Source organism: Cyprinodon variegatus, unplaced genomic scaffold (genome assembly GCF_000732505.1).
Source record: "Cyprinodon variegatus isolate N-32 unplaced genomic scaffold, C_variegatus-1.0 Scaffold107, whole genome shotgun sequence".
NCBI classification, from domain to species: Eukaryota; Metazoa; Chordata; class Actinopteri; order Cyprinodontiformes; family Cyprinodontidae; genus Cyprinodon; species Cyprinodon variegatus.
Window position 1 is genome coordinate 897,027 of NW_015150560.1, and position 17,173 is coordinate 914,199.

A 17,173-nucleotide genomic window follows, 5' to 3' on the forward strand; every position below is an offset into this window, starting at 1 on the left:
TTTTTTTTTTTTTTTCCTCCTTTTGTTCAACATGAGGAAGAAAAGCGACCTACATTTGACGCCAGACACTTCGATCCAAATCCAAAAAACATAAACAAACAAAAAGAAGCCCTAACATTTGGTTTGTGTTTGTTTGTTTTCAGTCTCCGGAGTTTCCGTCAGAGCTGCTGACAGATGACAGCCGGACTCTGCATCGTTAACGCGGTAAGTAGGCTGTCCTCCTCCTCCTCCTCCTCTTCCTCCTCCTGTCTGCTGCATTCTGTCCAGGGCTCCCAGGCTCCAGTACAGCCTGTCTCCCAGTCTGCTGAAGCACCAGTCCGCTCCCTGATCCAATGCTCCCAATATGTTGCTCCAGCAGAGAAGGTTCTGTTTGCGCGCAGCAGACTTCAGACTCCAGCCTTATTGTGTCTGAAAAAAAGACGCACTTTGCGTTTTATTTTGGTTACATTTTTTTTAGTAGAAATAAGCTGGAGGCTCTTGGCTCCAAGCAGCAGCCGTCAGGGTTGTATTATAGCCTCTTGTGTCTGTAATGAAGAGCATCTGCAACAGGAAAATAATGGCTGTTTGGATTACTGCTACTACGATGTCTGCACATAATTGGTACAAGAAGTGGGAAGGCGCCAGCTGAGCGGCAATTACGCTGATTCTTCCCCAGATTGGAGGCTGAAGTTGTGCGGAGAGAGCGCGCGTGCACGGCGCTCCCCTCCTCTTCCCATCTGTGTGTGTGTGTGTGTGTGCGCGTGCGCATCTGGAGCGCAGGGTTTGCTCAGTATTGGGAGTGTTTGGTTAAATGTTAAAAACTGCGGCTTCCTCCCTGGCGCCAGTCTGTCCGGATCTCTGCCCTGTTTGCATTTTCTAAACACGCCTCTCTTTCTCAATCTTTTGCAGGTGTTTGGTCAAGACGCAGAAAACACACACAGGACCTGAGGAGCAGGACTTCCCCCCCCACACCCCCTCTACTCCTCCTCTTCCTCCAGGCCTGGATTTTTTTTTTTTTTTTTTTCTGAAATCAACAGACTTTTGCTTATTATGGGACAATCTGATGTGATGTGTTTTTCTGTTTGGACACCTCATTATTATTATTATTATTATAATTATTATTATTTAATTTAAGACTTCTTATTTGTGGGTCCTTTCTGGAAATGGAAGGCGAGTTATATGGGATTATTTCCCCTCCCTCTACCCTAACCTCCCCCCTCCCCTCCCGTCTCTCCCCCCCGTTTGAACTCTTCGCTTTTTTTGCGGAGGTGGAAACGTGTACAGAACAGACTTGGGTTAGTTACTGTAAAAACAAAACAAAAAAAGTTTAGTCTTGTCTTGTCAGAAATGTTGGCACATGAAGGACTGGACGATGTCTAAAGCATAAAAAAAGTGGAAGAATGAGACCTTGTGAACTCTCTCTCTCTCTGTCTAATCTTGTACAGTTGCAGAAATTTGAAACTTCTGCAAAAAAAAAAAAGTGTAATGTTGTACTTAATTATGCTGAAACTTTTTATAAAAGTATTGTAAATTGCACCTCTCTTTTTCTATTTAATGCTGAATAAATCCAAAACGCTGCAGGTTTTTATGTGAGGCCGTAATGACCGCCGCCGTGCGCGCACAGGTGCGCCAAACGCGCAGGTTGCGCCCAGAAAAGCGCACTCAGAGCGCACTGGATGCACTTTTACTTTCTCACATGCCATGTAGAGCAAATAGGATTAGATGGTTTTAGTCTGAGCCAGTTAAGCTCTGGCCAGCGCTGCGTTTTAAACTATCTTAAGCAATCTAATTTAAGGGTGAAGTTGATTCTGATTGGTTCTTTATGAATTTGATTTTCGTTTTAAATTGTTTCCCTCCTTCAGTTTAAAAATGTGTGATTCATTTGATCATAGCAGTTTGGATAAATTAGATCAATCTCTGAATCCTGCAAAAGGATTTTTTTTTTACTCTTTAACCCCTAGAACCTACGGACCCACCGGTGGGTCCAGCTGCTACGTGACCTCGTAATTTTAACAAACCCCCAGTATTGATGTAAAAAACACATTTGGCACAGTTTGGTGACATTTTTGGATAAATGTGCCAAAATGGCCTCTCCGCCTAAGAAATTTCTCACTAATACCATTCTAAAATAAATATGATTCATCTGATTGAGTCCAAATTTGGTATATTTTTACACAACATTTAGATTTGAAAGTCTGTACTACTTTTTTGTGCTATAAATAATATTTTGGTAGTGTTTTTCAATGTTTATTTCAAAGAAAATTTTGGCGAGGTTCAAAAAATGCAAAATATTTTGTATTTTGTCCCTAATATTTCAGGCAGGGTCAAAGCTACAATGGTGCTGACACCAGAAAACCATTCTATGACATCTTACCTTTACAGAGGTACCAAACGTTTCTTCTTAAATCTAATAGCTGTGAGGCTATAAGTGATTTACTTTTGTGTGTTTTTGTCAGGCAGAAATTTATTTATACCCCCTTAGGGTGTAGGAGGTTAACCTGTTAAACAGGATGGAGGAGCCTTCATGTTTTCTTATTTGGTCTCTGAAAGGAGCAAACTTGAAACTCTGGTTAGATTAACTCTCTGTCGTCATAAATGGTGGCAGCATCATGCTGTGGGGAAGCTGATTGGTTAAAAATGGATGAAAAGTTTTTGAATGTGCTGCAGAAAACAGGAGACCGGGATGGAGGCTCTCCCTCCAGCAGGACATGATCCTGAACAGAGATGTTAGAATGGTCTAGTCAAAGTAAAGACTTAAAACTTGTCTCTGTGGAATTATTAAAATATAATTGTTCCATTTTACTGCAGAGGAGCTGCTCTACAGGAAGCTGGTTTGAGGTAGAGGAATAGTTTCATTTAATTCTCTAAAGCAAGATTTCAGGCCTTATAATAAGTGTTTAAATGTTCCAGAGGAGGTTTTCTTTTCTGCATGATGCTCCGTGTTTCTCATGCTTCCATCTAACCTGAGGAATAAAACCTGCAAACCTCTGAAAACAGAGCAGCTCAGCTCCATGCGGACAGGAAAACCTGGAAAATGTCAACACACTTCTGTTGGTCTGAGCTGCTGCTTCTCACCGCTCTGTGTCCGCAGGCCTGCAGCAGGTTTGTATGCAGAGTGCGCCATCTATCGGACAAAATCGGTCCTGTCAGATTTAGACCTGGCAATCTGCATCTGTAAAACACAAAAACGTTTAGGATGAAGACAATTAAAACCTTAAAATTAAAAATTTAACTTCCTGCAGATTTCTGATGTCAAATGTTTCACATTTGAACAGTAAATCATTTAATTTTTAGTGAATTTTCTAAAAGCAAAAGTCATGGAATGAATGAGCCAGCCCTTGTTTTGGTTCAGTTATTGTTCGCTTCAGGTAATTTCCATCAAGAAGACAAAAAATAAAAACTTAATATTGGGACAAAAGTAAAAAATCTATATTATCCTGTATTTAATTTGATTTAAAATGATAAATCCCAAAATGAAAATGACTCTTCTTTGACAACCATCACATACCTGCATTAGTTCTACCACATTTAATGTTAAAGCAGGAGAAAAAAAATTAATCTTTAGAGGTTTAAAATGTTTTATTTCATTTTAAATTACTGATTCATGCAATAAGATGATTTAAACTGCAAGAAAAACATAAAGTTTCAATGTACACTGAAAAAATAATGCAACCGCTTTTGGCGTTTACTTAATCATATTTAGTTACTTTAACACAATTGTTTTATGTCCTACCCAACTAACATGAAACAATTGGGAAATAAGTGACCAAAATGTACCAAACAATAAAATAATTCTGCTAAACGTGCAGCTTTCAGCTGAAAAGTTCTGATTTCTTCCCATGAATCCAAACAAACTCGTCTCTCCGCCATCTTGCTATTTTCCCTGTTTTTATCAGTGAAGCGAGTAAAAAGGTGCCGCCACATGTGGAAACCAACACACTTTTGCCAAAGCTAAGCTGCACTTACAAATTTAAGTGTATTTTCCCTTTATTTGATCAGGAAAATTAAAAAAAAGTCAGTGGAATACGATGATTTCAATAAGATATTAATTCCATAACAGATTATCTGTTTTACCTGCCTAAATCAAGGCCAAACACACCTTGTTTTTACCTATTTTAGATCAGTTTTTGCAGAGTAACTACTACATTTTTTAAAATCTTGACAGAGGAACAACTATTTAACTTTTAGCCGACACTTTTCCTTCATTGGCCTTTAAGTTTTTAAAACATTCTTTCTATTCATCTGTAAGATTACAGGTCCTTTCACCACAAAGCTGAATGTTCTGACCAGTGACCTTTGCTCTGGTTTTTTGATGGTTTCAGTCCATAAAATCTTCAAGTTTCGGACTCATCAGATAGGATGAGAGTGAAAAAAATCAACTCTGATCTCCTGAAAGTTTGAAGAAGGCAAAGCAGAAAATATGGAAGCTGCTTAAAGAAGAGAGAAAAATTCAGAGCAGATTGATGGACGGATCAAAACTAAAAACATATTCAGGAATAGACAGCGGCTTATAACCAGTCACATTTATTTAACTTTTTAATTCAGACACAAAATCAATACTTTAAGACGTATTTGTACTGCAGGGTACTTGCTACTGGAGTTTTATGAAGCATTGCCTCTGGTATTTAATTAATCATTTGGAGTTTCACTGAATAAAAAACTAATTTTAAACCAAAGAAACACAGAAAGTCAGACAGCTGAAGTTTGTGGAAAAGAAGAATTCTTGTTTTCTGCTTTCTGTCTACTAGAGCAGCTGGAGATCAAGCTAACATACAGGAAACTGTTCATATGCTGTAATAAATGAAATTTAAATAAGCCCATCTTTCTTTTTTTCTTTGATTTAAGCATGTTAAGACATTTTGCCAATGAAATTACAATAATCTGAAATAAAATAAACTAATATCTAATCTAATTTCAAAGGCAAAAATACGCATTTTATTTGCAGATCATCTGAAATATCACATTTGTACTTATTAGATCATTTTAGTCAGTCTAACATGCTTACATCAGCTACATTATGAAACTGTTTAATACGTTTTATACAGAAAAAAAGGTTATTTGAATTTATTTTAATTGACCAAAATTTCAGCATATATTTCTCTGATTAATACCAAGTCTGTTATGGTCAGTAAGTCAGACCTTAAGCCCTTTTTTTAAATCGCATTTTTGACTCCTGTATATTTTCATATTCAGTGAAAATAGGTTAAAGTATTTCTATTAGTCGTTCTTTGCTGCTCTGTACACTGCAAAAACCTGATCTAAAAATAAGTAGGAATTAAAAGTGTATTTAACCTGAAGCTGAGCAGGAAAATAATGTGATCTTTATGATTATGTCACTAAAATGAAAGTGTTTTTTTCTTATTTGAATGTAAATAATTTTATTCTCCTGGGAAATCGCTTTACTTACCTGCTCAAAACAGGGGAAGTTATAATTATTTGAAGAAAAATTGATTCATAGATTTCAGTTTTTGCAGGAGAGAAAAAACAGGATGGACAGGTGGAGGCATGCAGAGGTGGATGCGTTCAATGATGGATGGGAAGCAGTGCTAGATAATGGGAACATGGGTGACAGGATGGGGACTAAAGTCTGCTGATTGCTTATGGAGTGACTTTTGGTCCATTATTGTTGAAAAGAACAGGTTTGGTTTAAAAAAACAAAAACAAAAAAAAAACACAATCCAGAAATGAAACTTTAATAAAATGTTTTAACTTTGTTTTTTCAAATCTGATTGTCATATTTTAATTTTCTCAAAAATATTTCAAAAGCTTAAAATGTTTACTTTTTACTATTTCCTATAGATTTAATATTTTCAGTTTTATTTCAAAATTTAGTTTTATAAGTTGACCCATTTCTATTGGTCTGCTTGGACGTTAGCAAAAACATTTTCATTGGTTAGCGTTTGGACTGAGCTGGAGGTGAAGAGAATTAGATCTGGGAAATTTTAATTTGAAAAGAAAGCCCTTTGTACAAAAATTTGATCCGAAGAAAAAAAGATATAAAAAAATCTGAGAAAGTTCTTCAAAGTTTAATTTCTGCTTTGCATTTCTTTCAAATTTCATTTTATGAAATGTTTTCTTTGCCAAAACAATGTAACAAAATTCACTCCATAATTGTTCAGATTTACACTGAAACCGTTTTTTAAATAAATATCATTCAAACTTTAAAAAACAAACCTTTAAATCAAATTCCTGATTTTGCGGCTGACTGCTGAGGAAGTTTCCAGACAAATTTTGGAAAACAAACGAGCGACAGACGACTCCTGGGGGCCGTGAGAAGTTTTATTCATTCACCAAACACAACATGTAACAGCGAGTCTATCATCATTTTCTCCTACAGACACCAAACAAGCAGAACCGCAGCATGCAGCAGCTCTGAGGGGAAACTCTCCCAAAACAACACCTAGTTTCTTAGTTTTATCACTGAGAACAGATTTCATTCCTTCAATAAACACAAACATTTCACATTAAGCAGCAAGAGGAGCGGAGAGCGACCAGGAGACGATCCTGCTCAGAGCCCAACGGCTGCTAGAGGAGGAGAACCCAGAAACCTGCCGACCTCACAGAACGCTCTCCCGCTCATCGCCCAGGCTGATGGAGCGCAGGTTCTGGTTCTGGTGGGCGGCGGCGGAGGTGGTGCTTCCTGGGTGGATGATGAGGACGCCTGAGTCTAACGGCGCCTCCTGCCGCTGGCGGCTGTTGTTGGAGTTAGAGTTGGTGTTGTCGCCGGCGCCCGAGTTGTTGTTGAGGGTGGTGCTGCTGGCGGAGCGGTTGAGGTTGCCGACGGCGTCGGAGGGCCACCCCTCGTCCGGGCTGCTGGCCATCAGGCTGGCCTCGGACGGCGCGTCGGAGCAGATGGACATGCGGGCCACCGCCGCGTCCTGCAGGCCGCTCAGCCTGCTGGGGAGGAGGCCCCTCTTCTTCACCAGGCCCTCCAGCTCCAGCTCGATCAGGCTGGGCTTCAGGAGGCCCCGCCCTCCGTCCGACTCCTCCAGGGAGGCGTCTGGGGAGCTGTCGCTGGAGCGCATCCCTGAGTCGGAGGAGTCCTTCTTATCCAGGAGGATGTCTGTGAGGAGGCCAGGCTTGGCTGCGAGCAGAGGCGGAGGAGCGGCTCGGCCCTCTTTGTGGAGGAGCGGCGTGGTGGTGTCGGCTTCCTCTGGGCCCCACTCCTCTTCGCTGGGAAGCTGGTGATAGAAGGAGCCGGCTCCTTTCTTCTTGGAGCCCGGGGTCCTGGAGGACAAGCTGTGGTCCAGCTTCTCATCCTCTTCGCTGATGGGATCCAGGAGCTGAGCGTCGGCCCCCGAGGCGAAGTCTGTGAGCTCGCCGCTCTTGGAGGCCCTCTTGTTGAAGGGCTTACGGCCGTCCGGCTCGGCTCCCTCCTTAGCCTGAGGAGGCGGGAAACAGAAGACAGAAAATAATAAATCAGTAAATCCTAACCAATGGGAGATCTTTGGATCAAACCATCAACCATAAACTAAAGATGGCCGCTATCCCTCCAAGCTAAGAACATGAAAGAAATGTTCTACAACGAATCCTGACCTGCTTTTCCTACATAAACCTGAATATTGAAATGAATGAAATAGATTTATTCATTAAAGCTCAACATTTAGTAATATGTCTGTTGATTGAAACGTGTTGAGTTGGTTTAACTTTCAGAAAAAGAGCAACTTTACTCTAATATAGAACTACTTGTCCCATCAGTTGATTGGACGGTGACGGGTGGGACTTTATGCATCTTAGAGTTTAAGCAGGAGGTCAAAGTGGACTCTGGTTGCTGATTGGTGGAGCTGGTCGGCCATCATTGGATGGGCGGAGCTCCAAGCTTTCTTTCTGAAACATGTTGTGGTTTGATGACTTCATTCTTTTAATATTATGACTTTATTCTCAAAATACAAAAAATAAAACATCTCTAGCCTGGCCATAATACTCTGTTGTAACCTGCAGAAGGATTCATTTAGATTAAACTGTTTGTTTTTAACGGCTTTTCTTCAGTTTATGACCCTGACATCTCAGCGATCAACCTTTACTGAACGACACACACTACAAATAATTATATCTGTGGTGTTTTTGTTGTGAAATGCAGGAAACCAACTTTTAGAGCTTTGAATTAGAGGCTAAGTGTTTGTTGGACATGTCAATTCAAGAGCTAAAAACTATAATTTTATTAAAATAAAATTCTTACAGCACTTAGTGTCTCGTTTTTTCGAAAGTAGGCGGACAGGAAAGGGGATATGAGAGAGGGGGAGAGACATGCGGCAAAGGACCACAGGTCGGATTCAAACCCCGGTCGGCCGCGTCAAGGACTCCGTACAATGGTCTTTCATGCTAACCACTGCTCCACCTGCACACCATCATTTTATTTTTATCCTGCTTTGTAATCCAGGGCAGAATCATCAGCAGCTTTGTTCATCTGCTTGTTCTACATTAGCTGTAGGGAAGCGCAGCCTCTCTCTTTGCTCTGACTGCATGCAGGCCTTCAGGATGAGGCCGCTGCCTGTGAGACAGCGCTGAGGGAAGCAGAGAAAAGCCGTTTGTCTCTAATTGCTTTTTGGGGGAAAAAAAGATTAAGGGGCCTGAAAATGCACCAAATATAGCAAAAGATTCGTTACGTCGGCCACTCTGGACAGAGAGAAGACGACTGACGCTAGCAGTTAGCTTCAGACGCTAACAGCTTCACAGAAAGACAGGCAGGAGCCAGAGTTGTTGGCTTTTTGAAATATGTAAATTTGAACATTTCATGGTATTTAGAGTCATTTTAAACTTTGATTATGAGAATAAGTGTGTAAATATAAAGCCTACTACATTAGATGCTTTATTTTTTGGCTTTGATCAGCTTCATGTAGCAGAAACCCTTAGTTTGTAGTCGTTAGAGGTGTGAATACTTTTTTTAAAGCTAGCTCTGATTGGATAACTGTTGATTTCACCCACCCCTTTGTCCTCAGCGCTGGCGGCCTGGAGGAACTGGCCCGGGTGGGGCTGGACGGGCCTTTCTCCCCCACCGCCGGACATCTCCAGCTGGGCCATCTGGGCGATGTACTCCCTGTAGGCGTCTCGATACTCCGCCTGCTGCTTGTCGGTCAGCTTGCAGATGTCATTGGAGGATTCCTGGGAGTTGAGGCTGGACATGCTGGAGGTGTGGTGGTTGGTCACCTGACAAACGACAGAAAAACCTTCCTGTTGGTAAAGACTGCAGAGCAAACACAGAACTAAAGTTCAGCAAAACATTGCTGGTTCAGGACCCAGATGGAGCAGCGCCGCTGCAGCTCTGGGATCGCATCTAAAGCATTTCACAAAGCCAGATTTTTAAAATAGCGGCAGAGCCAGCTGTCTATGTGCGAGTGTTTGTTCTTTTTTAACAAACTGGGAACAGGGAGGGTGAAAATAACAAACGCGGGGGCCCCTGACACCTTTAGGTGTGCTGCACTCTGCATATGTATTTTTAATTCTGTCAAACGCGACGTCGGTTTCCTCCCGCTGTGCTGCGTTCAGGGTCAGAGCTGCGCCGAAGTGAAACCTCTGAGGTCACAAACATGCTGGTTTCCTGTAGGGGCGATGTTCTAAATGCAACAAACTACCGGTCTTCCTTGGATTTCAGGTGACAGACCAACACAGAGGGTGATGACTGAGGGTCTGGCCTTTGACTAGGCCATTCTAACACGCTTCTATCTAATCCCTCCATTATATCTGGATGTTCAGGGCCGTTCATCTTCATAGTTTAGCATCCAGTAGGTTTGTTTCCTTGATTTAGCTCTTCCCATCACCTCTGAGCAGCTACCCTGTTTCTACAGAGCTTCATCCCCACAGCATGATGCTTCCACTCTCATGTGTTGCTGTGGAGACGGTGAGTCTTCCACATACAGCAAAAACGTATGCAGCAATAAGTAATTTAATTTTTTATAGTAATTTAATAAGCAGGAAAATAACATAATCTCTAAATTAAATTAGTTTTTTTGCCCTAAAATTATTTTGGAATGTCCTAAGATTATTAGATATGATGCACTTGAAATAAGACAACAGAGATGTATTTTCTTACAATGTGCAATTTTTTCAATGGTTGCACGCAGCTACAGCTCAAACTGTACGAGGAAACCGCAGGGTTTCAAAGTTTACAGGTCATGATCTATGTTCTCACACAGGTGGGACTCAGCTCCGCAGTGAGATGGCGCTACTCGGACTCGTCTATCCGGAAGCTAAACGAGTAGAAGCGGAACATGAAGCTCACTAGAGTGAAGCGCGCTGCTTCGGCAATTTGTGCAATTTTGTGCTGAAAGCCCTAAAAAGTTAACCTGACTCCGCCAGATGGATTTGCTCCGCATATCCATCTGGAAACCTTCCGTTGAAGTAATTTTGGAAAGGGGCGAAAATACTGGTTAGCTGATTGGCCTATGTTGGTGATAGACGGGCCAAATAAACCAATCAGATCAACGAAGCATATGACGTACTAACAGAGCGACGACGACGAAAACACAACCACAAGCCAGGCTACTCTTGCCGAAACCAGTCGGGAGAAGAGCAAAAACATCTTTTCCTCTGAGAAAAGCCTCCAGAGCAGTGTTATGCTCTTCTTTCAGTGAAGAAATACTCTGTAATTCCGATAAAACTTGCTCGATAGCCACGCTAACGCTAGTTTCATCGGCTGAAGCCGCCATGTTCTTTAGACTGAACTGTCGCGCTTCTCGTTGCGTCACACCTCAACCCGCCTCAAAGCCAACGCTGATTGGACGTTCGTTTGGTGAACGGCTCCAAATTTTCTTCAACGGAGAGTCTCCAGACTGATCTGCGAGTGAAACCTTGAAAGCTCGTGAGATCAGGATGGTCTCACAAGGCTACTAAAAAGTAAAGGCGACAACGTATTTGTTCAAAGACATGGCTGAGCAAACATGGCTGCTACGGTCTGTCAATTTCACAGAAAGAACTCCATTTCACTCATTGCACCCCCACCATGCTTCTGTTTTCGTCTGAGAGGAAGAAGAAGAATCCTGAGCGATTTGCCGACGACCATCTTATGACGGCCGACTGAATTTCAAACATGTTTGATTTTCTCCCGACCTTAACGATTCCTGATGGGGAGGTGATCATAGGGGCTGATCGCCCCTCGTTACTCCCTGTATACTACACCACACACCATCAGGCTGAACTTCGGCCCGATGGAAAACTTCTCGCATGACTGAAGAATCGGCCCGAAAAGGGCAGAAAAAAAAATCGTACAGTGTACGCCCGGCTTTACTTTAAATGTAAATAATCTTTTTCAACTGGCAAATCATTTGGTCTACAGCGGGACTAAAAGGTTTTTAATCAGCCGCCAATTGCTGGAGTTCTCCTACTTAGAAAGATGAGGAAGGTCTGTCATTTCCTGATTGGTTGACTTTGACTATGAGAAACACAATAAGGAAAAAAATCCAGGAAATCAAATGTAAGATTTCTAAAACAATTACGGTTGAAAATAAGCATTTGGTCGATAACGAACAAGCCAAATGTCTGGTCCTCACAGAGATGTAACTTCTTCTTAAAGCAGCTCCTCTGTCTTCCACCAGTTACCTTTATTCTCCTGTGTGTCGCTGAATGTGTGCATTGATGACTGAAAGACATCTTCTGCCTCCATTTATCTGTTTACTACAGTCTGTTCAATTCATGTTCATGTGGATTTAAAGACATTTTAATTAGTGGAAAAAATTGGAGGGGGGAATATAAAAAAAAAACAAAAAAGTCTAATTAACCAAAACTTTCATGACCCCCATGCTGTAACTCCGTGGACCCCTAGGGGTCTATATAAAATCATCTTTACATAAGTTAATGTTTGTGTTTGAAAGCAGGAAATATTTAGGGACCAACTTTATCGTCATTGCAACAGATTCTGTCTTCTTCATTTAACTGGTTTTATGTTAGCGGGTCTAAACGAAACCAAAGGCGTCAGGAGGACTGACCGTCCACTGGGAGTTGGTGCTGCGTCTCGGAGGCTCTTCCAGCCCCGCTCCACTGAGCTCCTCGAAACTTAGGCTGAGGCTGAAGCCCCCCGTTTCCCTCTGGGGCCCCGCCGGGCGTCTGCTGGGCTCCCCCTGGTGCATGATGCTGCCTTGCTCACTGGCTGCTCGGCACTCCTCCTGAAGCGCCGCCTGCGTCTCGGCATGTCGCTGCTCCATCACCTGGAAAGAAAAGAAAAAACTTTTGGTTTAAGGACGACGTTCTCAGCCTCCTTTAGAAGGTGAAAAGCTTGTTTTCTCAGAGCAGTGAAAGAACGTGTTTATTAGTGGCGGGTTCATAGAGCTGCTCATCTGTCCTTCCCTCCCCGACAATAACCTCCCTTCATCCTCATATCAGGCGGCCATCTTTAGCCAGATGGCCGCTTCCAGCATCCTGGCAACACAACACTGTTTTTTTTGTTTTGCTCTACGTCCACTGAGCTTTCCAGATGTTTCTGTGAGAGCCCCTCAACACGAGCCCAGAGTCGCACACATGTGTTTGTGATTTCTGGACTGCAGGATGATCTTCTCCTAATATGGATTATTAAATCCTAAAATCTTTGGTCCGTTTATGAGGAACAGCTCTGAGTAAATGTCAGTGAGACTGAGACGTCTCAGTATAGGACAGCTCAAATATGCACCGCTATTCTATTTCTTTACATTTCCATGTATTAAAACTACAAACTTTAAATATTTGGGATTTATGTGACAGAGCAACAGAGTGGAGAAGAAATGCATAGAAGGAAAGTCATTTTTCTTAAATTAAGTTTATTTCTCCTCAGTCTGAGCAGATAATTCAGATTATGTGATGACAGAAAGGATCATTTAAGTTTAAAATTTAAATAAAAAAAAAAAACTAAATTTATTTACAAAAAAACGGAAATTAAAATCAGTCCACTGGACTTTGTTTCATGGTTTAAAGACGTTTCGCTTCCCATCCAGGAAGCTTTTTCAATTCAAAATGTCATGAATAGCGCTGAGTTCCTGGTTTTATACAGCAGCCCATTTGAATTGAGAAAGCTTCCTGGAGAGGTGGCGAAACGTCTTCAAATCTTAAAAACCAAGTCTAGTGGATTTTTTTTTTTTTACTTTTACGGAATCACTATGACCTGGATGACTGAGAATCTTCATTAGCAGAGCCCAACAAAGCCTTGTTTTTGTTTAGAAAACATATCATTTGAAACAGATGAATGGGTCCACCCCTTTCAAATGGGGGTCGTTTGGCTTCTTTGTTAGCTTGCAATACCCCGTACCCGTAGCCTCGTGAGACCATCCTGATCTCGCGAGCTTTCAAGGTTTCACTCGCAGATCCGTCTGGAGACTCTCACCAAACGAACGTCAAATCAGCGACAGTTCAGTCTAAACAACATGGCGGCTTCAGCCGATGAAACTAGCATTAGCGTGGCTATCGAGCAAGTTTTATCGGAATTACAGAGTATTTCTTCACTGAAAGAAGAGCAAAACACTGCTCTGGAGGCTTTTCTCAGAGGAAAAGATNGTAACTCCGTGGACCCCTAGGGGTCTATATAAAATCATCTTTACATAAGTTAATGTTTGTGTTTGAAAGCAGGAAATATTTAGGGACCAACTTTATCGTCATTGCAACAGATTCTGTCTTCTTCATTTAACTGGTTTTATGTTAGCGGGTCTAAACGAAACCAAAGGCGTCAGGAGGACTGACCGTCCACTGGGAGTTGGTGCTGCGTCTCGGAGGCTCTTCCAGCCCCGCTCCACTGAGCTCCTCGAAACTTAGGCTGAGGCTGAAGCCCCCCGTTTCCCTCTGGGGCCCCGCCGGGCGTCTGCTGGGCTCCCCCTGGTGCACGATGCTGCCTTGCTCACTGGCTGCTCGGCACTCCTCCTGAAGCGCCGCCTGGGTTTCGGCATGTCGCTGCTCCATCACCTGGAAAGAAAAGAAAAAACTTTTGGTTTAAGGACGACGTTCTCAGCCTCCTTTAGAAGGTGAAAAGCTTGTTTTCTCAGAGCAGTGAAAGAACGTGTTTATTAGTGGCGGGTTCATAGAGCTGCTCATCTGTCCTTCCCTCCCCGACAATAACCTCCCTTCATCCTCATATCAGGCGGCCATCTTTAGCCAGATGGCCGCTTCCAGCATCCTGGCAACACAACACTGTTTTTTTTTGTTTTGCTCTACGTCCACTGAGCTTTCCAGATGTTTCTGTGAGAGCCCCTCAACATGAGCCCAGAGTCGCACACATGTGTTTGTGATTTCTGGACTGCAGGATGATCTTCTCCTAATATGGATTATTAAATCCCAAAATCTTTGGTCCGTTTATGAGGAACAGCTCTGAGTAAATGTCAGTGAGACTGAGACGTCTCAGTATAGGACTGCGCAAATATGCACCGCTATTCTATTTCTTTAGTCTTCGATGTAACAAAACAACAAACTTTAAATATTTGGGATTTATGTGACAGAGCAACACAGAGTGGAGAAGAAATGCATAGAAGGAAAGTCATTTTTCTTAAATTAAGTTTATTTCTCCTCAGTCTGAGCAGATAATTCAGATTATGTGCTGATAGAATAGGATCATTTAAGTTTAACAATGTTCCATTATGTACAAAAACGGAAATTAAAAACAATCAACTGGACTTTGTTTCCAAGTTTAAAGACATTTCGCTTCCCATCCAGGAAGGTTTTTCAATTCAAAATGTCAGGAATAGCTTTGAGTTCCTGGTTTTATACAGCAGCCCAACAAATCCTTGTTTTTGTTTAGAAAACATATGATTTGAAACGGACGAACGGGTCCACCCTTTTGGAATGGGGGTCGTTTGGCTTCTTTGTTAGCCTGCAATGCCCCATACCCGTCTATGTCTCTGAAAGGGGGGTTGTTAAAGGGAATTGTTGTCCTGGCTGAATAGGCGAGGTCCTCCCCTCTCCTGTACAGGGGTTCAGGCTGCAATGATAGCATGAAGGGATCAACTCTATCGCTGCATTGTAGGTTTTTGAAAGCTGAAATCTGAGCGCCCCCCACCCTCTGTTTAAAGTTGTTTTTTCTTTCTTAACATAGATGGCTTCCTTCTATAATAAACTCTGTTAATTGATTTCAGGCGCAAGTTATAAAATAATATAATCAAATAAACAAAAATGTATGAATTTTTAGATCAGTTTTTGCAGTGTAACATGTTTTAATTATTTTTTTTATTAAATAATGATTCTAAAGAAGTATTAATCGTTCCCATAAAGTCAGAACTTTCTAGAACCTCCCTTCGCTGTGGTTCTAGCAGCGGCTTAATCCAGCCTCTCACACCTGAACCGTATTAAATCAGTCAGACTGGATGGAGGGAAGTCATTGCTACTCATTCCCTGCAATGCTTTTAGTTGTAACTTTGACTAGGCCATTCTGACGCATTGATATCCTCTGATCTAAACCATCCTTTGCATCTCTGGCTGGATGATCAGGGCCACCCCAGTCTCAGGCCCTCTGCTGACTCCACCATGTTTTTTTTCCTGAATTTAGCTTCACCCATCAACTCTAACAGGAAAGCATCCCCACAGCATGATGCTGCCTCCTTCAGTGAGGAGTTAATGTGCTCATTCCTACACTAAAGGACTGACGTTCCAACATGGACTCTGTGTGACACAGAGAGCCAATCGCCTCCTTGGCTTTTAAAACGCTGGAGAACGTTTTCATTATCGAAGTTAGTCTGTGCTTCAGTTCAAAGTTTAGAGAAATCTCGTCTCACCATTCCTCTGAAAAGTTGCCAGTCACCAAAGTTCATCTCCATCTCTTTCTTCAGCTCGTCCAGGTTGCAGTGAGTTAGCACGCGTCCATTTATGTTAGCCTGCAACACACATGGTTTCAATGAATGAACACAGAGAAAGAATATGTTCAAAAAGCACAAAGAGGACCCATTTTTTTTAAATCGTACCTTTGCGATTGTTGCTGCGTACTGAGGCAACATGTTGGGGTCCATGCCGTCGATCTGCTTGAGGCGTTCGCACACTCCGTCTGTCCCCAAAGAGCTGAGCGGCACCGCCGGACACATCTACACAACAACAAGCAGAGCTCAGCCATCAGTTTCTCACAGAAATCGCTCTGTTAGAGCAAATCGTCTCACACCGACAAGCTGGTGAGTGCAGAGCGAGCAAACGTTCCTGCTAAAGAGACATGCAGGCACCATCAAAGAGGCAAAACTGCAGCCATGTTTCTATTGCTCATTTAATGCACCAGCTCGCCGTCCTGCTGACGATGGCGATGCTACACCTTCCTCCTCTTTTCTTCAATCACCTCTTTTCTTCCTTCCTCACTTTAAAAATTAACAAACTTTGTTTGCTGTTTTTTTTCAAATCATAATGGTAAATGTCCAAAACCATGAAACAAAAAGAAGGGAACATTTTTAATCAAGGTATAGGTCATCAGTAACCCGTCACTGATGAGTAGACATTCTACTTCTCCCTGTTTCTGTTGCACGGATCTTCCTGAGTTCTTAGTAGATAGATCAATCAATACTAGCGTGTTTTAGTTGTATCTGTATCGAACCATACGTTCTAATGTTCGCTGATTCATTGCCGCATTAAGTTTGAGATCAGGTAATGCACATCTACTCCCTCCATTTGCAAAGCATTTAATGTTTCCTTTGATTTGTTAATCATTTTTTTCTTTTTGTTTAAACTGAGACCTGGGAAATATTTTCCATCATTCGGTCATTTTTATCATGTAGATGGAGGAAGAGAAGTGATATCAGCCAGAAGAAGAAAAATGCAACACATGACATTACATTGTTTCAAGCATTATTTTCAATAAAAGTTTGTTCCTTCCTTCCTTCATTCCTTCCCAGTTCCTTCCTTCCTTCCCAGTTCCTTTGTTCCTGGTTCCTTCTTACCCAGTTCCTTCCTTCCTCATTCCTTCCTTCCGTACTAGTTCCTTCCTACCTTACTTCCTTCCTTCCCGGTTCCTTCTTTCCTTCCTTCCCACTTCCTTCCTTCCTGGTTCCTTCTTTCCCAGTTCATTCCTTCCTAGTTCTTTCCTTCCTTCCTTGCCTCTCTCCCAGTTCCTTCCTTCCTGGTTCCTTCTTTCCCAGTTCCTTCCTTCCTCCTCCCTTCCTTCCGTACTAGTTCATTCCTTCCTAGTTCCTTCATTCCCTGTTCCTTTCTTCCTTCTAGTTCCTTCCTAACTTCCTAGTTCCATCCTTTATTCCTTCCTAGTTCCATCCTTTATTCCTTCCTAGTTCCATCCTTTATTCCTTCCTAGTTCCTTCCTTCCTTCCTAATTCCTTTATTC

At 42.1% G+C, this 17,173-nt stretch overlaps 1 protein-coding gene and 1 long non-coding RNA gene across 8 annotated transcripts in view; one reads left to right on the top strand and one right to left on the bottom strand.

The window, feature by feature from the left end:
* Positions 1-50: 50 nt before the first annotated feature.
* LOC107084702 lies at positions 51-1,515 on the top strand. Its single transcript, XR_001481232.1, has 2 exons — positions 51-204; positions 889-1,515. It is a non-coding gene; the product is annotated as an uncharacterized LOC107084702 (long non-coding RNA).
* A 4,626-nt stretch (positions 1,516-6,141) lies between these two features.
* Positions 6,142-17,173, bottom strand: part of LOC107084710 (kinase D-interacting substrate of 220 kDa-like) — a 96,876-nt gene continuing 85,844 nt past the window's right edge. For 2 of the 7 annotated variants that reach the window (XM_015374654.1, XM_015374652.1), the window contains exons 28-32: positions 15,822-15,938; positions 15,636-15,734; positions 13,618-13,836; positions 8,905-9,126; positions 6,142-7,361 (exon numbers count right to left, since the gene is read on the bottom strand). In XM_015374654.1, coding sequence (XP_015230140.1) covers positions 6,537-7,361; positions 8,905-9,126; positions 13,618-13,836; positions 15,636-15,734; positions 15,822-15,938 — 1,482 coding nt within the window. In that variant the 3' untranslated portion in view covers positions 6,142-6,536. Of the gene's footprint in view, positions 7,362-8,904; positions 9,127-11,900; positions 12,120-13,617; positions 13,837-15,635; positions 15,735-15,821; positions 15,939-17,173 lie in introns of all 7 variants that reach the window. The other 5 variants (XM_015374653.1, XM_015374651.1, XM_015374656.1 and 2 more) reach the window with 3 other exon arrangements.